Genomic DNA, 23,524 nt, shown 5'->3' with positions numbered 1-23,524 from the left:
ATGGATTTGTTTTTGTATGTGGGAGTTCAAGGGTCTCTTTGTTGAGTGCCTAAGATCTCTTTTGTGAGTTGTATTTGTGGGTTTTTTTGCTTGTTCAGAGCCTTAGGTCCCTTGTACTAGTTGTTATTGTGGGTCTTATTTGAATTGTGATTGTGGGTTTGCTTGTCTTATTTATGTTTTTGTTGTTTTAGGCTTTTTACTTGGCAAGAGTGTCTAAAGTTTTCCTTTGAAAATGAATTATAATTGTTAATTCTTTGTTTGAATTATAATTATTACTTTTTAATTTGAATTAATTAAAATTTTTAACATTCTTACACTTTCTTTTGATGAATATTGAATATTCTTTCAACACTTTATTTTGAATGAAGATTTTATAATCTTTTAAGAGAATGTGAATGAATGGATGAAAGATAAATACTGTTGTACTTGTCCATGAATGGATGTATCTACAATCTTATATTCTTGAAAATGTATATTTATTGCTTTCGATGGAATATTTATTGTATCATGTTCCTTTTGCATATGCAAGTAATGATATATGTAACCTGTATGTTTTTAGGTTATCCTTTAGTTATCATTTATGTTTTTGCACCCAGCTTTAAAAGCATGGTGCGTGGCAAGATTTGGTCATATGTGATAGAGATACAAAAAGTACATGCCCCAATCTCTTTCTTATAGTGTAAATATTGTGGACACAAGTTTATGGGCAGTGCTACTCGCATCAAGCAACAATTTTTAGGGATTGGCAATGATGTTGAAGCTTATACATGCACTCTATCTAATGTTATTCTTTTGTGCAAATCATATTTAGAAAAATTGAAAAGCATGGTTAATCTAATTTTGATAAGGAATGCTGGAAGTGTAAATGGAGTGCTAATGTTAGCATTGAGGTTGATGAGACAATTGAAGGAGAAGAGATGGAAAAGCCGTCAAATGTAAGAGATACCTCAGCATGTAATGGGAATGCACATCTACAAACAAATGGATCACAGGTGAGTTCTGCAATGAGAATCTAGATTTACAAACAAGTGGATCACATGTCAATTTTGATGTGATAAATGTCAATCAAGTAAGAAAAAGAAAAGGAGGAGATTTACCATCTATGGAGGATGGTTTTCTTCGATAACAAGTGCACAAAGAGCACTTAAGATGGACGAAAGCATTTGTAAAAATGGCATACCATTCAATGTCACAAGAGACAAGATGTTCTATCATGCCTTGAAGTCATGTGCTAGACCAAGATTTGTTATGTCAGATTATAAAAAAATGAGAGCAGATCATCTTTATAGATTTAAAAAGACAATGGCAAATTGTCTAAAGAAAATAATTTCCTACATATGGGTGCACTCTTGCTTTTGATGGATGGACTAGTAAGCAGGCCCAACCATTGATAAATGTAACATGTATTACTCCCAAGTGAACAATGTTTTTGAAGAGTATTGACACCTCCCTAAAAGAAAAAACTACAACATATATTTTTAAAATATATGAAAGGGTAATTTGTAGAATTGGTGGCATTGAGAATGTTACTGCATTAGTAATGCATCAAACTATAAGATTGTGGGCGAGATGATCAAAGTATACCACGATTACATGGGTGCCTTGTAGTACTCATACTCTAAACTTGTTGTTGAAAGATATCAGACAATTGCCATTTGTGCAACCAGTGCTACAAGATGCTAATGCAATTATTAGTTTTATAAAGAGCCATCAATACTTGCATGCAGTATTCAAAGAACACTCAACGAAGCAGCTATGTCAATTTTGTTAGACTAGATTTGCCACATCTTTTCTTGTGTGCCAAGCTTTAATCGAGACTATTATTACTGATAGACGATGGGCGAACTTGGCTTGAGAAGAAGCATGAGTACACAGTACCCAATAATAGATGTGCAAAAAAAATGTAGAAGGTGTATAGTCATCTGTATTTTAGAGAAATGTAGAAAAAATCAAAGAAGGTGTTGAGACATTTGTGCTTGTATTGAGGATGGTTGACGTGGATGCCTTTGTTATTGGTAAAGTATATTGAAGATGTCCTAAGCAATACGGCAAGTTAGAGGAGTCTGTGTGCTTTGTAGCTAAGGAAAAGCAACAAGTCTTGCTTTTGGCTGATAAGAGATGGAAGCAAATGTACACCCCTTTGCACAAAGTTGCATTTGCAATACATCCACAATACCAAATTTATGTTGAATCATAGAATTCAGAAGTCATAAGTAACTTTCGGGAGATTTGTTGAAACTTGTTTCTAGGTGAGCAAGGCAAATTGTCCTATCAACAATGAGTGAAGTATACAAACCATGAAGTTTCTTTTGGTGATCCTTGGAATCTTGACGCTATTAAGATGATGGTTGCACCTACTTGTTGGAAGGAACATGGTGGAGAGACATTGGAATTGCAACATGTTGCAACACGTGTGCTCTCTGTTGTTGCATCATCATGTGCATGTGAGCAAAATTGGAGTGTGTATGATTTTATTCATTTGAAGAGGCGTTATTGGTTAAAGTCATCAAGAGCTACAGATTTGGTTTATTGCTTTGGAAATCTACGGATGTTGAAATGGTTTAATGTTGTGGGGCACGGGTAGCAAGTGAATCCAATGCAATGAGAATTGCTAGAACAATGCTTGACTACAAAAGTTGTTGCTGAGGGTGCATTTAGTGAAGAAGAGAATGAGCTTGAGCTACTCAGTGACAATGGTGAAGTTGAAGAGATCGATGATATCATACTAGTTTTGGCTGCAATATAGGGTGTTGTGCACAAATGTCAGGGGACGGACAGCAGAATACGTTAAGTGATGAAAGATCACATATGCTCATATCCATCTTGTCTCTTGTCCTAACTTGTATGCTTTTGTGGGAAATTATGGTCGTTTGATTTTGGTGCATGTATTCTTCATTGTATCATTATACACATCGCCTTCTTTTGTTCTTAACATGTCGTCTTGAAAAAAAGTTGTGTGTTGGAGTTAATTTATGCACTAATCTTTGAGTCCATTGCTATGATGTGTTTCTACAATCCCCATTTCCCAAATCTTTCTATTGTGCTTAACATTGAAATGAAAAGCTCTTAAATTTTGTGACATTGTCTTGCATTTTCATAGGTACGTCTTTGTCTACAATGGCCCCCATTGAACAAGCTCTAATAGCATATTTGGATTAGCTATGCCTACAATACCATGAAATTTTGGGTCTCCTATTGATGTTGGCATGCTCCTTGGAGCACATCTTGTCCCTAGCACCCAAAATCGTGTTGACATCTATCTCTTAGATGAAGAGAAGTTTGATCGGGAGATTTTAGAGGATTCTATTGAGATCATGCAAATTTGGATCAGACACGAAGGATACAAACCTAAGAAGATGCAAAGGCCTATGAAGCAAGAAGAAGAGAAGGAGGATGCAAGCAAGGGAAAAGACAAAGCAAGTGCAAGAAAGAGAGGAAAAAGGAGCACAAAGAACTAGAAGATTAAAACCTTTCACAAAGAATATATAAAAGAGGATATATTTTCACTTGGGGTGAAGGACTGTAACATCTTGAGACATGTATCTAGCTTACTTTCTTGATAGCTTTGATAAATAATAACACTATAGTTGTAGCCGAATTAGGTCCCACCAGCATTTGGTTCAATTAGAGTATTTGACCACGAGTGTTCTAGTTGGTCTAACCTTAGGTAACTTGACTTAGCTTAGAACTAGACCAAGGTTACATTTGGCCGCTATTCCATCAAAACCTGTTTGGGTCACATTACCAAGTGACTATTTAAGTACATAAGTACTCCATTTCATTGCAATGCATAGCAATAGCATCAGTGTTCCCCAAAAATATTTTCGATTGCAGATTGAGAAACTTGAAATCTCAAAGTTTGTAGGTCTTTCGATTAGCCTGGTCATCAAAAACTTGAGATTTTATGATTTGCCCTTCTGAGAAGGGAAATTTGAGCACTTAACCGCAATAAAATCTTACCCTTTGTCAACTGCATGCACATATCCTAATAGTTTAAAAAATTTACATTTATGATTTTAAAGGAATTGTAGATACTATTGAAGTTATAGAAATGTGAATGGACATGTTACAAGAAGGAACATAGTTGCTCATACATTCATGAAAATGTAGATGAAAATACATTCAGGAAAACATGTGGATACATCTTCATAAAAAAGCACCAAAACAGCTCAAGGATGCATGATACACTTTCATACCACTTTAGAATATGCAGGTTTACATGTTTTTGTTACATTGTGCCATAGTTGTATAGCTTGCATAAAATCAAATTCTGCTAGAGCTAGACCTTCAATTGAAATCCGGATAAGAGCATCCAAGTTTTTGGTTTCCAATCTATTTCTCAACTTGTTTTTAATGATGTTTTGAATGCTGAATCACCTTTCACAAATAGCTATGCTACTGCATTTCAACATTGCAATTTTTGCAACTCGAAGAAGCATGGGATATTTCTCACATATCACTTCATTTCTACCAATAAAGCACCACATATCTTTCAACACTTTGCCTTTCCAATCTGATGCTACTTGTATTTTAACTATATGATATTCCCTCTTCAATGCTTGACCATCAATCAAACATTCTACATGTGTGCCATCCACTAAAATTGCATTATTTCCAAACTATTGTACCAACACTCCTAGTTCATTTCCTCCATAGCTTTTCAGCTCTTGAGTTGAAGGAAATGTGGAGGGTGCAAGGATTTTAAAGCTCTCCAACACATGATTTTTAGAAACTGAGATTGCAAGTTACTTTTGACTTCATTACAAAAAGCACATTGAAATTCAAGAGCTTCAGTGAGATCGCTGCCAATAACACACCTATCAATTCTTTTTCCATAGTACATATCTCCTTTCAAAGCCCTATGCATAGTACATAACCAACCATCTTGGCCACCAAACTCAGGAATAGAAGGGAATCCATAACCATCATGACCTTGCATATTTATATTGATGTCTCTTGCGGCCCAATAAACTCCATCTCTAGCAAACTGATGGTGGAAGCCATAAGGCTAGGAATTGTTGTAACATCCACATAATACTTTTGAAAGGCATATGACAAGCTTGTGAGATGATCCATCATGTCACCCAAGAAATGCAACATGTACATAAACTTGAAGTTTGAAATCAATTTAAACAATCTTGCATTCTCCTCTTGTAAGCATACCAAAAGTGGCTCATACATTTCACATATCTTGGAAATTACCTTAAACCTACTCAGCCATCTCATCTTGTGTATTTTATCCATCCTCAAGCTAGGACAATCAAGATGAAGAGCCAATTCATCAATCTAGAGACCTTTTAGAGCTTTTCTTAAACATTCCAGGAATCTCATTCAACACAAAATCCACATGTTGTGCATCAACATTATGCTTGAAAGTGTCGAACACACATAAGTGAGTTTGGTGTGCAACATAATGAATCGATGTCAAGAAAGGACTCCTCTTCTTTAACAATGTAGCCAATCCATTTGTAGAACCAATCATCACTGATGCACCATCATATCCAAAGCTAACCATTTTCCTCTCATCTATATCATATTCTCTAAAGAACTCTATTATTGCAGTTTTTAAACCCCTAGCTATTCTATCATGCACTTCAAGTAATCCCAAGAAAGAAACTTGAGGCTCATGATCATAGATATAAGTAGCATACACAATCAAATGCTCCACAAGTGAGATATCAATAGACTCATCAACTAAGACACTGAAAAATGGCGATTTATTCAACCTCTCTATTGTAGTATTTAAAATGGTCTCACTAATGAAAGTAGCAAATATAGCTGCAGCTTTCTCATTCCGGTATAAATCTCTAGGAACCAAAACACTTCCACATAAGTGCAGTAAATCCAGAATTACAAAAAATTTCAGAAACGCCATGTCTTCCTTAGCAACATGATAAGAAGCTCGAAACCAATTTAACATTCCTACATCAACATCACCTAGTTGCCATTGTATTCCTTCATGTAATGCTTCCTTTCCATAGTTTAGTGCATATGAAGCCCACTTGTGTTGTTTTGAAGAGGCATGACATCTAATGGAACTAAGCTGAATATTCACTGATCTGCAAGCACCAAAATCACAACAGCATATTCTCATTTTTTGGCATGTAGTACAACAGATGCGCCCAAGCTTTCTATCGAAAAATGCCCATTCAAAAGAGATTGCCCATGAATCACTCCAAGATAAACATGCATTTTTAATTCTAGAGACCTCCTCTTCTTCACTCGAGCCTGTTATCTCTTCTACATCTGAGTCACATGTGACTTGAGAGGATGATGCTACATCTGACAAAGATTTTCTTGCTCTCTTTCTTTTCATTGGAGATATCACTCTTGTCAACCCCGGAAAAGCAAAAAGAGTTGTTTGTCTTTGACTCATGCTTAGACCTAAATCTGTTCATATTAAATACAATGAAAGCTTAGAGAGATTCCTCACACAAACTCGTAAGAAAGCCCATTATATATTATATTTTTATATGGTACACTCAGAAGAATGGAAAAATGCTACGTAAGAACAGAAAGACAGAAGACAACATGCTATGAAAGAACATAAAGATTGTAAATGCGTAACAACTTGCACTCAAAAAATAAAACCCTTGATGGAGCGCTCCAACTACACTCAAAAGCAAATATTTGCTGATATGAGACCGATAGGAGAACAAGAGTCCAAACCTCAGAAAACAACATCGTAAGATTCTGAGGGGAAAAATGCTTACCAGGCATTTAAGCAAAACTCCAAATGATGCTCCACGAGCACCAAAGACTAGACCCGAGCGGACATTGCTGTTGCTGAAACAAAGACAATAGAGTGAATAAAACATCTTTGAAAGACAATGAAAAATGTCATTTCTGTTACTCATTACCAGAGAACTTCGTAAATGTTTTGGAGACCGAAAAAGATACAAGAGGAAGCCTTTTATGCTTCTAGAATAAGAACTAATGAGCAACAATCAACAATAATAACATCATCGTCAACCCACCATGAAGAAAATACGAAAAGCCCAAAGTGTGTAGATATACTTGATATGACTCAAAGCTAAGCGTATCAGTAATATAATACAATATTGCCCAGCTGTAGCAAGGAGAAGGAGTAATTGATACATCATTTCAACTCCAAAGGGACCTCTTGGCTAGCTATTGACGTTGAAACAAGGAAACGAGTCAACATTCCTCCGATTCCCAAGCCCAAGCGATTCTTTTCAGCTGAGGTTTTTGCAAGGGCCTCTACTACGTTAAATGGCCATCTCGTGGTAGCTGGAGGCCGGGCTAGATTGCTTGTGTATTTGATGGATGAGGAACGAAGGGAAGGTCATATGAACTCACCTCTAAGCAGGCTGCGTTATTGAGGAAGTGAAGGAAGTGGACCGAGAGGAAGAAGCTCTAGTAGCATAGGCTGTTGAAGCAGAGAAGGTCGAAGATGAAGAGGATGAAAAGATGAAGGCAAAGACGGAGGAGAAGGCTGCAAACGAGGAAAGGCAAGGCAGGAAGGCAAGGTAGGAAAGGCAAGGCAGCCTAAAGAAGACCCGCAAATGGGCAAATCTTCAACAGTGATTGGAATCAAGGCGAGGTGTAGACTTAAGAGTTGAATGCATCATGAAATTCCCAAAACGTGAACAAGTTGAACACCTAATTGCCGCATTGAAGATGTGTAGTTTAAGTGAAGACCTAGTTTAGGGGTGGCTTAGCCAAACGTTTCAAAGCCTTATAGGCTATAAGGGAGACAAGCTTATCCTGATCCTCCTCTAGAGATGATGATCTTCTTTCTCTCTCTCCTCTCTAAACCGTAAGCTCAAGGTCTTATATATGTAGCCATTTATACTTAAAAACCTTGACTTTATAATGTAATCCACTAAAACACATGCATGTTTTATCAACTCAAATTCATAAAATTTCTAATTTCAATCTTGCAAGTCAAATCCCTAGGAAACGCATACAAGAACAATTTCCACAAACTTGCAAATATGAAACTATCAGGTGAAACCCAAAATTTTGCAGTTCCATTGTAAGGCTTTGCAGGATTTTTGTGAACACTGAATAGCATGCACTTAGTTCATTTAAGATGCATTCAATTCTTGTATGCATACCTTATCTTGTATGCATAAAGGAATTGAAGTACATGCATAGGGCTAGAATTAGACATACTTGGTTGTCAAATCAAGCATCTATTCATTGAGTAATAATCCATCCTAATATCTAGAGCTTGAAAATTCAATACAAAAGACACTAGGATAGGTCCCACTTGGAGGCCTTGTCAAATGGACACCATGATGAAATAAGCTACCCCCACCTACCCAATATTACCTTGGGTCATTTTGGGTATAGCTACAAGTGGAATTGGATAATGGAAAAGACGCCTCAAATTTAGGACTTTCCCATTTTTGTGGAATTTGCCACCAAATTGAGAAGGTACGAAAGACCTCGTGTGATGGAGGTGACATAGCAAGATGTCTGAGAATCATCTTGTAAGGATACCTTCAATATTATTCCATTCAAATGGGAGTGACTTGGTAGATGCACTTTTCACTATCCATGATCAATTGAAGCCTAATACTCAATCGTTGTTCACTTTGCAACAACAAGGGACAAAAGTACACTTCACTCTGCAGCAGCAAGGGATAGGAGTAAAATCTAGAGCAATGAAGTTGTGTACATTATGTGTGTAGACTAGCGGCAAAACTCCACTTGTAGTATCTTGAGCCTAAAATATGGTATGATGAATCTTAAAGGATGAGGATAGCCAAAATTCTCTCTAGAAAAGATCCAATCATACTTGCAAAATCAGGATCTAGAGAGAGAAATACTAAATCTAGAGAGAGAATAACTAAAAGCCTACACTTTTTGAGGTCCCCCCACTTTGTGTAGAGACTCAAAAGGTTCCCCCACTTTGTGTAGAGACTCAAAGGTTCCCCCACTTTGTGTAGAGACTGAAAGGTCCCCCTAGTTTGTGTAGAGACCCAAAAGGTCCCCCCCCAAAAGTGGAGGGACTCTTGTCCAAAAGGTCTCCTACAAAAGAGGTCCCACCAAGGAGGTACTACAGATTGTGTAGAGACCAAAATGTATAAATATCTCTCAATGGAATGAAGCTCCAACTCTTTGGGGTTCACTTTAATGTTTGTGTGCTTGTTCTCCTAGGGTCCATGCTCCCTCAATGTGGTAGCATGCTCTAACCTTGCAATCTCCCATACTCCCCCCTTTCTCTTCTCCTCCTACCTCCTCCTCCTCTTCCCCTCTCCTCCTCCCTCCTCCTCCTCCTCCACCCTTCTCCTCCTCCCTCATCCTCCCTCGTCCTCTTCCTCCCTCCTCCTCCTCCTCCCTCCACCTCCTCCTTCCTCCCTTGATCTGCCTTCTCAACCTTTTACCCCTTGAATCCACGAAGGAGACTAGCTCTCCACTCCTCAACCCTGGACTCCTCCTAAGCCCTGCAATCCTCTATGAACCCTGGAACTCCTAGATAGCTCGCACACTCATTTCGGTGATCACCATTTCACGAGCAAATTGGTTTGTCAAGTTTGGATGCCTCATGTGGGCATTGATTGTCTCACTCATCGAATTGCGGTACTAACCCATGGCATGAATGCGAACAAGTTGCAAGGACCTTTGGATCCACTAGTACCGACAATGAGGCTACCCCATCAACCTAGATAGTCTCTCTCTGCAGACAAAGACTTGCATGTGGAGTGAGATGTTTAGTGGACTCCATAAGATGCTAGTGGTGGCATACTGGGACATAGTGGAGCCTAGTTCGAGCCAGAGTGGCCCATAAGTGAACACACGAGAGCCCTGTTCGCAACCCTATCCCCTTTTTGAACCTTGCAATCCCCTTCTAAACCATTGAAATATCATGGAGGCGAGAGCCTCCATCAATCGTTGTAATCAAGCCTCTTTCTTACCCACCCACGCATGAGATCTACTTTCCATGCTTTAGCCTACACCTCTCATCGGAATACGACCCAAGGACCTATGCTACACTTGTGAACACCTATGCTACAATGACCAACAACACAATTGTAGGTGACGAACACCCTCGAAACTTGCACATCAAAAGTGACAACAATCATCCCTAGTTTTAAACAATAATCAAGAACAACTACTCAGGGCATCCTTGATTTACTAGAGGTCATTCAAAATCCTACAAATAATCATTAAATTTCAACTCATTCTGTTTCCATTTTTGAGACACTACTTCAACATCTTACTCGTTTTATAGAGGTTGTCCTATTTATTGGTTCCTTAGCATGTCTTTGAGCTATTTGCCTTATAGTCTCTCATTCTCCATTTGATAAAGCTCTTGTTCCAAGTTTTTTCTATGTGTTTCATGAACTTAAACTAGTTTGGAGCATGAGACATGAGAGAGAGTACTAGAGATCTCATCATTTTGTATGAAAAATTGTCTACTGAGGGAGATATCCTAGGTCCTTTCTCTTACCCTACAAAAACAAAAATGTTCTATTAATCTTAAGCCTACTCTAGCTTCCACCCTCAAGGTATTTTAATCTATTCAAATGACACCAAGAACTTAGAAGCATTTCATCTTAATTTTAGGAAAAGCAAGGTTGCTTAAGCATCCTTGTAAGTTCAAGTTGAAGATGGGCAAATAGCTCTCCAATAATAAGTGTCTAGTCTCAAGAAGTAGATCGATTAACAAATGACTAGCTAGCTTACTCTTTGGCATCTTACTATTAAGAGTACTAGCAAGCATGCAATTTTTGCTCTAATATCGCGCTCTCCTCCCTAATCATTAACTATCAAATGGAGTAAGCAACGGTGGAGTTCACATTCTCAATAGGGGTAGTGGCCTTGTTCTACATTCATTGGGAGAAGAAGCTCTCCTATACTTCAATTCTAACCTTTTTCTAAGGAATTTTATTATTTGCACGTGTTCCATGAGTTTCTTCTATGTTTTCTTCTATATTTTCCAACTCAATCCATGAAATCCTTCCTTATGGAAATGGTTAGCCATTTTTTGAATTGTTATCTTAAGGAAAAAATGATGGCTATCTTCAATTATTATGTATGTGGGAGCATGCCACATGTATACGTACATCATGAAACCATATCCATGCATATTAGAAAGAAAGTATGTGTGATTATGACTATGCACGCTTAATTAAGCAATGGGCTCATGAAACAATTGAATGTTTTCATAGTCCTACTAAAGAGGATTGGATTCCTATCCACCTCTAAACCTAGTGGAATCTTTCAAAGCATTGTGGATGAGTAATTGCCAATACTTGAGTTACCCTGAGAGTGTTCTCCCATATGAAAGATGAATCCGCCCATCAATAAATGCATGATTTTTAGGTTGATGTAGTAGCTAATTTAGTTGTGATAATGCATGTTCTAGAGTGTATTTAATCCACATTGACACGTTTTTAAGTTGTTTGGTTTAATGAAATATGCCGATAGGTGAGAAAAAAGTTCAAAGACACAAGCACAATACTTTATTATTAAACTAAAACTATAGTACTCTAGATTGATTAGATTACAGAGTATTGTGTAAACACCTTTAGGACACACCCAAGGGCTATGCTGAGCAATTGTAAAATTTACAAGTTAATGTAGATAGACACTAAGGTGGCTGCAAAGCTCAAAATAAGTAGATCAAACAACTTGGAGATGAGCTTGCTATCATAGGAGGTGATGCCATACATGGGCATGCTTTGATATAAACATGATTCTTAACAATAGTAATTGTAAATATTGCAATCAAAGTGGGCCAAAAAATCAAAGCTATTCACTGAGCTTCAAAATTGACTAAGTGAACTAGTTAGATAGCCTAAGCAACATCTAAGAAAATGCCTCATTTCAAAGATCCCGAGGAGCTAGACTCAACCACCATATTGAGCCAAATAACCCCTATTAAAAAGACCATGTTGAGTAATCCCACCCATAGCTCTATAGGTACTTCCAAAAGCTAGGCAACTTTTCTCAAGAATGTTCTCTTTAGGACCCCACATTGTATGACATGACTCAATCTAGATAAGGGTTTTGCCATGAAAGTGGAGTTTACTCCCAAGCAATTAATTCTAACTTTGGCATCCTTAACTTTACACTATGGAGACAGAGTACCATGTAAAAATTTGGCAGAGGTAACAACAATTGGTAAGACCCCTTTGAAGGCTACAATATGTTAGAAGTAGGAAGCTTAAGGATGAGTGTGAGAGCTTATCAATGCACTACAATATGCTCAAATTGTATTGGCGACACTACAATATGCCTAGATTGTATTAGCGATGCCTAAAATCTAAGATCATACTCAAGTGCCTCAAATCTAAGATCACACTCAAGTGCATCAAATGATGAACTCAAGTGCATCAAATGATGAAAGACGATTCATGAGGAACATGTGCAAAACCCCTTCAAGGATTCCAGGTAGAAGCCTTAATAGTCATTGGTAATGTGATGATATTTGTAGATGCACAAGGGAATTTCTATAGATGAAGGGTACCCCAAGCTCATTAATATTGAGAATCGCTAGAAATTTTGCAAGCAGTCCCTAGAAACAAAAGTGTCTAAGTGATGCATATTCATATGCCTCCTCCCCTAACTATAAAGATATGGATGCTAATGGAAAACACTCTTGTGGTCAATGAACCAATGCCCTTGGATTACCTTTCAACCATACATGGATGTCACTCCTGGATTACCTTTTGTCCACACTATGAACCTCTATGATAAATTTTGTATAGAGTTTCAATTAATGACACTGTAACAAAATACAACTTTTATGTCTAGTGCAAACAACATGATATTTGTAGATAAAAGGGAGAGAGAGAGAGAGAGAGAGAGAGAGAGAGAGAGAGAGAGAGAGAGAGAGAGAGAGAGAGAGAGAGAGAGAGTATGGAGATAAAGTTGTATTATTGTAAAGTAGTACAATGGATGGGAACCATTTCCCATGCAAGCAGCCATCATATAGGCCGTGTTGGGAGGCCGATTGGTGCTTAGTCAATAGCCAACACTTAGGTTGGTTGCCTACTAAACCCTTGCCTCCTTTAGGGGTCTAGACCACAATTGGAGTTCGTCTAGTGTCTAAACTAGTACTTACCAAGCATCCATGCTACTCAATGCCTTCTCCTCATAAAGGGGGGCTTACAAAGTAGAGCTAGCCGGTACCCATGTAGTTACATGAGAGTGAATCATGTCTATCACCCACCCTTAGTGTCCACCCAAAGTTGAACTGCCCCTTTGGCTTGATGTTGAGTCAATGAACTAGCAAATCTCTCCTAATAGCCCTTGTGAATATGTCAACAACATTCTCTGTTGTTGGACAATATACTACCTTGGCCTCTCCATGCGTGATGCACCCACACACAAAGTGATACTAATCTCAATGGATTTGCTATTGAGACCATGGGACACAGGGTTGTTTGAAATCCTGATGCAACTCTAGTTGCGACAATGTAACCTTGTTGGCTATAGCTAGACTAGCCCCATGTCTTCCAAAATCCTCCTCAACTACACTACCTCAAAGACCATAGCAAGCTACTTTGTACTTACCCTCAAAAAATAGGAAAGAGCAATAGTAGGTTGCTTCTTACTAATAACTCTAGAACAATATTGTGTCACCGATCTCTTACTATCTATGTCTCCTGTGCATTTTGAATCACAAAACTAGTCAAATTCTTTCCCTTGGCATAGGTGATGCCATATTCTGGAGTACCTCTATTTGTACTTCTCCACCCTCATCCTTGCTTTCTAGTGGTGCTCTTGGGGATTTGTGGAGAACATGCTCAAGATACTAGCTGCATAGGTATGTTTGGCCTTGTGCTACATAAATAAATGAGACTCCCCACAAGCCTCCTATACATAGACTCATCCACTAATGGAGAAGAATCTTATCTAGAGAGCTTTGCATCAACCTTCAAAGGGGCACCCCCACTACTTTGCATTCAATCATTTTGACAGCCTTCAGAATCTACGAAGCACACTTTTGTTGCAAGATGAAGATGTGATCTGGCTCTTGCCAAACCTCAATTCCCAAACAAAAATGCATAAGTCCAAGCTCTGTCATCTCAAACTCTTTGCTCAACGTCTCTTGCATCTAAGAGATCTTTGCTTCATGGCTCCCTAGTATGTTCATCCGCATAAAGGATAATCACCAAATTCTTGACTTGCTTAGCAAACATATATAACTTAGCATTTGAGGGAAAATCATGGATCATTGATAGTGGAACTTCTCAATACATGACCAGTCATAAAGATTGGTTGACCTCCCTATACCCTCTAGGGACTGCCATCCTATAGCAACAAAAAATGGTGCAAAATGCCTAAAGGCAATATTTCTTTCATGTCTAATGTATATACTATTATATGTGTGAGATGTCAATAGGAACTTGCTATACATTGTGGCTATCATCAACGACTACCTTAAAGTCCTCTTTGATAAGAATGGTGCAAAAATCTTGGATGCTAGTGGTACAATTGCTGGAAGGGCACATAATGCAACAATATCAATGAACTTTTGGCCTATATTGCTCATGGCGATGTGGGCAGAACTAAGATATGGCATGTCATCTAAGCCTTATTGCATTTAGAGAGACATAGAAAACTAGGATTGGTGGTAGGCCTACCAATACTAATAGATTTGAAGATGTATGTAAATCTCGTATCATGGGCGAGCAGCATTGGCAATCATTTCCACAACAGGCAAGTAGAGACACTATCCTCTATAGCTTGTACACACAGATACAAAACCACTAGGTGGTTCTTTCTGCTTCATGACATTGATAAATGAATATAGTAGAAAGCTTTGGAGACATTTCTTGAAGACTAAGGAGGATGAAGTTGTTGGAAAATTCTTCTTTGAAAAAAAAAAAAGTCATCGGAAAATTCAAAGAATGAGATGCAATGGTCAAGAACAAACCAGATAAGAAGCTAAAGATGTTGAGATCATATGGAGGTGGAAAGTTCAAATTGAATGAATTCTCAAGTTAGTATAAGAGGTATGGAATCAAGCAGCCGAAGGCCCCTCCCCATACGCCATAGCAAAATCCAGTAGCAAAATCTAAAAGTCATGGCATCTACCAAAAGGTAAGGATTATGATCAAAGGAAAGGATTTGCCAAATATTTTTTGGGTTGAAGCATGTAACACTGGTAAAAGGGATGAACCCTCAATGATCTTAATCTCATGATAAACCTTTAGTTGTACATTTTAGCACCTATGGAAGTGATTGTTATGTACATGTGCCAAATGAGGGCTAGATGCATCAAGAACCAAGTGCAATTTAAAGAGCTAGAAGTGCATCTTCTTAGGATACAATCAGGAGGGAAAGGATTACCACCTCTATGATCCTACAAAAAGTAAGGTGGTGGTGAGCCGAGATGTGGTGTTCCTAGAGAAATCTCTTTGATTGGATGATGGGGTATCTTCTCTAGAAAAAAGCCCTTTCTAGCAAACACAACCACAACCCCTAGCATAGTAGACCTACAAGCCCCCAAGGTGGATGGGAGGCAAATTGAAGATTAAGAAGACAAAGAGAAACGAGCCTGCAAAACCATGAAGTCAAATGCAATTACCTAAGTGGGTGAAGTAGGGATAGTAAGACTTTGGTCATCAACGATGCTTCATCACCACCACTGATCAAAGAGAATAGAAGAGCAACGAAGGACACAAGCTCATTTAGTCAACTATGCACTTATGATTAAAGTAATAAATGTGGATGAGCCCACAAGTTTTGTAGAAGTGCTAGGCAAGTCAAATTGGATGGAAGTTATGTAGTCAGTGAATGTTCCATCCTTAAGAATAACACTTGAGACCTTGTAGATCATCCACATAAATGCAAGGTCATTGGCAACAAGTGTGTGTACAAAGCCAAGTATAAATCCCATGGCTCACTAGGTAAGTACAAGGCCCTACTCATGGCAAAAGGATTTGCACAAGTTGAAGGATTTGACTATTAGGAGACATTTGGGCTCCCAGCTAGGTTAACCATAATCTACACTATCTTAGCCTTAGCAATGCAAGAAGGCTGGCCCATCATGTAGATGGATGCCAAGTCTACCTTTTAGATGGAACTCTCAAGAGGTGATGTACATGGAACAACCACCATGTTTTAAGATCCCAAATTCAAAACACAAAGTGTGCAAACTCAAGAAGGTGCTTTATAGATTGAAACAGGCACAACGTGCATGGTACCAGTGGATGGACACTTACTTTGTGAGTAATCATTTTATCAAAATAGAACATGAAATATGATGTTCAAATTGCGACCCTCAACAAAGAATGCTTATGTATGTCTATGACCCCCAAGGTACAACTTTTAAAGTTACTAAGACTAGCAAGATAACAATCAAGATTTTACATAACATTAAATTTGGTTTGGGTTTAAGTTCTCATTAGAGACCCTTCACTTCCTTTTGTGGTAGCATAGATAAGGTCAAAAGGCTACTAATTGAGGCCTACCTGAAGATTAAGGATGCCTCTTTTTAGAGATGGAGGAGAGGATAAGGAGTAAATCCCTTTTGTATTCATCCTCTCACCATAGTTCAAGCATAGTTATGGTTAGAGAGGAGACCAAATTGGTGAATGCAATAGTCCACAATCATTTGCATGAGACAATGCAAACTTTAAGACCCGCAAGCCTCCATTACTACAATGATTACTAGGGCCATATGGTAATGAGTGATACATGCAAGGTTGTCATCACTAGGATGCACATTTGTTCCCAATGTAATCTAAGGACGTGATGATGGACTTTTGGGTGTAGCTAAAGCAAGGGGGAAAAAATATGTGATAAAACTAAAACCAAGTTAATGTGGATTAACTCACAAGGAAAGTACATTGAAACATGTAAGGGGTTGGAGCATTTGAAGCCATAATTTGTCTGTGATACTAAAATGGAGGCTAGCTTGCAAGGAGATGAAAAAGAGTTAAGAGAAACATGCAAGGGAGTTGTAGCATGTGAAGCCATAACCTGTCCATAATACTAGTTGGAGGAAAAAGGTTGGAACATATCCACTTGAGATCTAATAGGAATGCTAGATTTATGTCTGCTTTGTAAGTATTTTGATCAAGAAGTAATATATAAATTGTCTCTCTCTTTAAAGCCTTTCCACACCAAATTTTTACTCTGTGAGCAAAGGGATGTGACATCCAAAGATATGAAAATCAGCATTATAACCAACGTAGCACAATTTTTGCATTCATAGCAATAAGGGAAACACATCTAGGTCTTCAAAGGTGAAATCATATCAGCAACACTACTTAACTCTTTCTTGCGTTAGAGAAATTGATATACACGTCTCCAAATTAGAGAAGTAGATGTACACTCACCTAAATTGTTGACGATAAATACACCTTAGCATACAAAGCCATGAGGGATACACAATAGGACAAGGTGACAATTTAGACAAGTTAACGAAGACGGCAAGGGACTCACACATTGTCGAGGGAGGAGGATGTGAAGATAACGAGTAAACTTAAAAAGGATGAAATCAATAAGATTTTGATGGAAGTTTAAAAAAGTCTACCTAGCTTGTTTTAAAATCCAAAACCCTTTCTTTGTAATTCATTGGTAAATAAGATCCATCTACATAATTTTAGTAGTAATCCATGCATGAATAAGTAGGAAACCAAGAATTGAGGCCATGTGATTATATGTGACTTAGATTAAAAATTGGCTTAGAAAATAATCACAGAGAGGGTCCTTTTAAATAAGAGGGGATGGGGTCCCTTTAAATAATCAAGTATAGGGTTCCTTTAAATTCCTATGAATCCTGTAAATCCTCACATCACAAGTAGGTGATGAGAGTCAAGGCTAATGGTTCATATTTGCTCACCAACTTGAACGGAAATGAATACTAGAACTCTAGGGTTTGGGGCAGATACAAAATTCGTATGAAACCACCACTTTTTGGACTTGAAAAAATTGCAAATAATGCAATGCGTATTTTCAAACATTTATTTGAAAAATGGCAAATTCTATGGCCACTAGTATTTTCTATTGTAAATATATATTTTCTATAATACATAGATATAAATCCAACGAGAACATGGAGATACTCTTATTTTGTGGTGTTGGCACATCCACAAGATGAATGGCCACCATTATTTCTATTATAAATAGGCATAAGTCCAATAAGAAATATAGATACTCTTATTTTGTAGTGTTGGAACATCCACTAGATGAATGCAAGTTTATAAACAACACGTATTTTTTTGGTGGACTCACAAAGTTGCAAACGATACAATGTGTATCTTTGGAAGAACTTCAAGTTTTTATGGTCACTTGTATTTTCTATTGTAAATACATATAAGTTGAATGAGAACATGGAGACAGTCTTTATTTTGTATTGTTGACAAATTTGTGTGCATAAAGATGTGTGTGTGTGTGTGTGCGGGGCATGTGTGCATGCGTGGATGTGCGTGTTTACATGATTTCACCAAAGACGTGTGTGTGTGTGTGTGTGTGAGTGTGTGGGCGTGAGAGCATCACTCCCCCCCTCTCGCCGCACACACATAGCGCCATCATACCTGCATAGAGATTCATGGATACTTACACTCACATTTAAGGTAACTCTTGCTTGGATAGTAATAGCATATTGCAAATGCATTTGAAGGGCTCATTTATCATGTAGAAGCCCTAGTTATCCCCCCAAAGTGACTTAATGGTGGAATGTTAGAGTTGGGTAGATTTTAGGTGTATTGTTGGGAGGCTGAGTATACTTGCGTTATAATGTATGAAAATTCCACTTTGTTTTAGTTGTCAAGTTGAGGTCTAATTTCATTGATATTTGAGCAATAATAGTACCTTTTGTTCAGTTGTGAAGATATCATTGTTTGCATGCTTTTAGATTTATGAAAATATGGAAAAGGACATAGCTTTTGATGTCAAGTTGAGGTCTAATTCATTGATATTTCTGCAATAATAGCACATTTTGTTCACTTGTGAAGATATCATTGTTTGCATGCTTTTGGACTTATGTACATGTGGAAAAGGACATACAAGGGGGTGAAGGTCCGAAAATTGGGGACTTTGATAGTCGTTAGATAGTAATTTAAAGATTTTTTTTTCTAAATTAGATGATAAGGTGTGTGCTAACTAAATGATAACCCTTTTGTTTGTTTTGGCTTTGTTTTATAACTTAATCCCTTTGCAAAAAGACAAGCAATAAAGAGGATATTTCCTTCTTTTTGTATAGGGACCTATGTTTGTTTTTAGTGGAAGACTTGTATGTTGAAGCCAATGGATACACACAGTTACCAGAGCATTGAGTATTGAGATTTGTTTTTTGTGGAAGAACTATATGTTGAAGCCACAGGTACTAGAGCATGGAGCATGCTTGAAACTTGGATATGTCCAAGTATTAAAGTTTAACCAAGAAGAAAGGGACTTTGGGCGTATGCATCGGGCAAGGAATAAAAAGTCAATTCAAGCTCTATCTTTTCTTGCTCGAGTAATGGAAGTGAGAGAAGCCTATTTGTGGAGGTAAAGGGTGACTTGTGACAGTAGGGAGCCATTTTCTTCCCAACACGCTAAGCATGTGGGTAGATAGTAGTTGGGTGAGATGCATAAGCAACCAAGAAGAAAGAGACTTTGGGCGTAGGCATTGGGCAAGGAATAATAAGTCAATTCAAGCTCTAACTTTTCTTGTTCGAGTAGCAAAAGTGAGAGAATCCCATTTGTAAAGGTAAATGATGCTTGTGATAGTAGGGAGCCATTTTCTTACTAACAGCTGACTTTTTTGAGAGTTGATTATGGCACTAGGGTTGGGGATTTTATGATATGAAAGGGCCCTTGGTAATTTGCTAAAGTAGTTTCAAAAAATAATCAGTGTTGCAAGGACCATGACGGTGGGAAAACTCACATAGTTTAGCATTAAGAGGCTAAACTCACTTAGCAACCCCTATGAGAACGGTGAGTGGGGAAGTCAACTTTATAGAGATAGACCATTCTCTTATTAAAGGGAAAAAAGTAACCTTTTAAAATTGAAAGGAATATAGATTCGAGTCAATTAGCATTGAGGAGTAAACCCTTACTATATATGATGGTGAGTAAGTCGATGAAATGAGGAGATCGTTTGTCAAGAGTCAAGGAATTCAACGTTATCAAGCAGGAGAAAAATCGTTTGTGCTCGCCTAAGAAAGCAGTACTCACACTAGGGCTTGGACAAATTGCGGTGCTTAGGCGAGCTGTCTCTAGGTAGAAACACGGAATCAATATTTGCTAACAGCAGCGATGATGTTGCAAAGTTTTTGCCCATCCTCAAGCACCTGCAAGGATCAATGAATAAGAACAACCGAGGAGTAAAAACTTGAAGTCGGCCTTGGAACACATGCAGGGCACATTGTTTTTCCCCTCACCGTCACTCATGAGGCAAACGACCCCCTGGACCAGTAGGCACAAGGGCTGGCTACTAGTGAGCGAGAGAACACGCACCCCACACTCAGACACCCCCCTTGACCTCTCGGCGAGGCACACATTGTTATTATGGGTTGACCAACCCTTGTCCACGTGGCAGCGTATATATAGAGTTGAACCAATGAAGAGGCGCCACGTGGCGGGTGACAAGGGACCAAAAAAGATTGTGGCTAACGAGGTTTTACGGTAATTAATAGACGGGATTAAAATAATCTCTTCTTCGTCTCTTTCAAGCTTATTCTTCCATCGCCATAGCCATCGCCATAGCCAGTCCTTCTGCTCGGATCCCTGTTTCATCTCCTTTTCCTCCTTCGAATCCTTCCCTTTCCGTTAGCTCCGCCCTGGTTTCTCAATCCGCATCTTTTTCCTCTTCGAAAAATCGTCAGCGGAAGTCATTACAAGCGGCAGCAGCACACAGCGGTTTACAGGCGTCCTGAGCAGCTCTGCAGCACATTAGCATCGCTTTCTTCTCCCTCCCAGAAGCAGAATCGGAGGCAGAGCCAGAAGTTTAAGCAGATGCCGCAGCCAAATTAGCAGCCAGCAGGATACAAGGAATTGTTAGAAGCTTGCAGGATCCCTTTGTCCGCCCTGTCGGAGAAAGACCTGGCGCAGAGACCTCGGGCGAAGAGAGATCTTATAAGCAGAGCAGGGACAAGGAAGCAATTGTTAGAAGCTTACGGGATACTTTTCTCTACCCCGTGGGAGAAGGACCTGGCGCAGAGACCCCGAGCGAATAGGAAACCCGGAGATCTTAACAGCAGAGCAGGGACAGCAAGAGATCAAGAGATTTGGTGAGAGTAATCTGACAGAGCTTCGCAGCAGAAACGGCGACAGCAGGAGAAAAAAGAAGCTGTTATGCAGCGCGGGACGTATGAAGCCATAGGAAGCCGAACTATGCTCGTTTGATTCCTGTAACGCGCCTCCTGCATTTCCGAGAGAATGGGCTACCTTTCCTGTAAGATGAGTTCCTCTGTCGTTACCTGCGAATCGCAGAAGAAAGACAAGGCCCCCGAGCCGCAGATCTTCAGGTTCAAGGACCTGGAGGCAGCGACGGGGGGCTTTGCGGTGGAAACTCTGTTAGGAAAAGGCAGCCATGGATCCGTTTACAAGGGCGTGCTTGGAAACGGAATGCAGGTGGCCGTGAAGAGGCCTTCGTATGGGTGCAGAATTCTTCAGGACGAAGCTGCATTCGACAACGAGATCCAGATTTTGTCAAAGCTTAACAATCCTCGGCTCGTCAAGCTCCTCGGCTTCTGCCTCGATTCTAAGGAAAAGCTTTTGGTCGTGGAGTTTATGCACAATGGTACTCTGTATGATATTCTGCATCATGGCCCTGAGCCCTTGAGTTGGCCCAAGCGCGTTCATCTTGCTCTGCAGACGGCCAGGGCAGTCTTGGACCTCCATAAGATCTCTCCTCCCATCATCCACAGAGATATCAAGTCTTCCAACATTCTTATCGACAGGCACTGGAATGCCAAACTTGGGGATTTCGGTCTTGCTCTCTCGGCTCACACTGGAGTTTCTACACCGCCTGCCGGTACGCTCGGTTATTTGGATCCTGAGTACACCACTCCCGACATGCTCAGTACCAAAAATGACGTTTTTAGCTTTGGTATTCTCCTTTTAGAGATTATGAGCGGCAGGAATGCGATCGATGTGCATTACAATCCTCCCAGCATTCTCGATTGGGCTGTACCCCTCATTAAGGCTGGGAAAGCGATGGCTGTCTGCGATCCAAGGCTGCAGCCACCCAAAAGTGCATCGGCTTTGAAGCAGATGGCTGCATTAGCGGCACGGTGTGTGAGAAACAAGAGTTCAAGGCGACCTGATATGGTTGATGTCGTGCAACAGTTGCATGAAATCAGTCGCAGAATCTGCTTTCCCATGTTTAATGGCATTGCCACAAAGATGAGAAGGAATGTTGCTGTTGTCCACAAAAATCGAGTTTCTATTGAGAAGAGCCAGGCTCCCGCAGTCGCACATATCAGATCTTCCAGGGCGGGACGCCCAAGGAGTCCTGGAGTTCACAATGACACCCGCAGGCTCTCCCATGTCAGCCCAAGAGACCCTAACACTAGTACTAACTACTTTCTTCAAAAATCAGGAGCTTTCAGCTCAGTGGTATTCATGCGAACACCAAGTCATGGGGATGAACAGACACGAAACCATGTCGTGGACTTACAAGCTGGGAGGAGTTGTCTCATTGATTTGTTTAAAGAACCCACTCAAATTACAAGGAGGATGTCTCTCAAACAGCAGCTGAGTTCAAGGCCAAATGCTCATGAGGCAGGCAGTCTTCGGCAGGAAGCTGGACTTAGGCAGTCTATTTTGGATTTGAAAGGGTCAGTTGAGAATTCAGATGCTTTGGTGTCAACTATCATACCCCTGTGATTAGAGTATGGGGATTGTGGCTCCTAGTTTGTGAATGCCGCTACTCAAATAGACATTCATGCTGGCATTTCAAGCATTTGTGATTATGTTTTTCAGGACCTTGGCATTAAACTTCTTGAGGCAGATTTGTCGTGTGACCAAAAATAAGGTGCTTGTTTCAGCTTTTCCCAATGGAAGCATGCATAGCAATTATAGAGCTGGTTCTCGACAATTGGCTGAGTTATTGTTGTACATTTGCTCTCTCAATAAGGACCATAATGTTATAGACCATTTTATCTTCCAAATTGAGTTAGTAGGAATCAGATCAGAATGTATTCTTGTGAAAAATACTACCGTTTTCATTGCTCTCCATGGCTTTATTTATGACTTTTTTACTTGCTTTCTTAGGTTCCAGATTTACGTTTGGTTGGGTTGATGTCCTATTGGGCTACTTTTAGAGATGCTATTACTTTGCTTTGGCCTTTGTTAGGATCTTTGACTCAATGCCGCGGCAGGTTTTTTTTTTCACAGCAGGGTTTTTTTTTTGGCAGACAGGGCGGCCAGTGCCATACTTGTAAGGTTGCCAAGCATAACATAGGAAAAATCCTCTGTTCTCGAAAACAGGTCGGGGAACCTGACTAGAATGGCAATAAGAGAAACAGAAAATAAAGTATGAGAATACAAAGGACCGTATATTAGTAGTCACAAGTTGTATTCCCCAAGGACCATCATCCTGATAGACAGGTTACCAAGCAACCACTGTCACCGGCATCCACAAGCCCATGGCCATGCTGGA

At 39.3% G+C, this 23,524-nt stretch overlaps 1 protein-coding gene across 2 annotated transcripts; it reads left to right on the top strand.

Annotated features, from left to right (window-relative positions):
- The first annotated feature begins 20,616 nt into the window (after positions 1-20,616).
- Positions 20,617-23,014, top strand: LOC147892007 (serine/threonine-protein kinase-like protein At3g51990). 2 transcript variants are annotated; one of them, XM_087388880.1, is made up of 2 exons: positions 20,617-22,372; positions 22,424-23,014. In XM_087388880.1, exons 1-2 carry the CDS (start codon positions 21,298-21,300, stop codon positions 22,747-22,749), a joined length of 1,401 nt encoding a protein of 466 aa, XP_087245006.1. In that variant the 5' UTR covers positions 20,617-21,297; the 3' UTR covers positions 22,750-23,014. The 2 variants fall into 2 exon arrangements, with proteins under 2 accessions (XP_087245006.1, XP_087245005.1); XM_087388879.1 differs by having other exon boundaries at positions 20,617-23,014.
- Positions 23,015-23,524: the final 510 nt, after the last annotated feature.

This window comes from Dipteris shenzhenensis, chromosome 17, assembly GCF_047967505.1.
Source record: "Dipteris shenzhenensis isolate YYH24624 ecotype China chromosome 17, Dip_SZ_1.0, whole genome shotgun sequence".
NCBI lineage: Eukaryota > Viridiplantae > Streptophyta > Polypodiopsida > Gleicheniales > Dipteridaceae > Dipteris > Dipteris shenzhenensis.
This window is presented reverse-complemented; position numbering and strand designations above follow the sequence as displayed.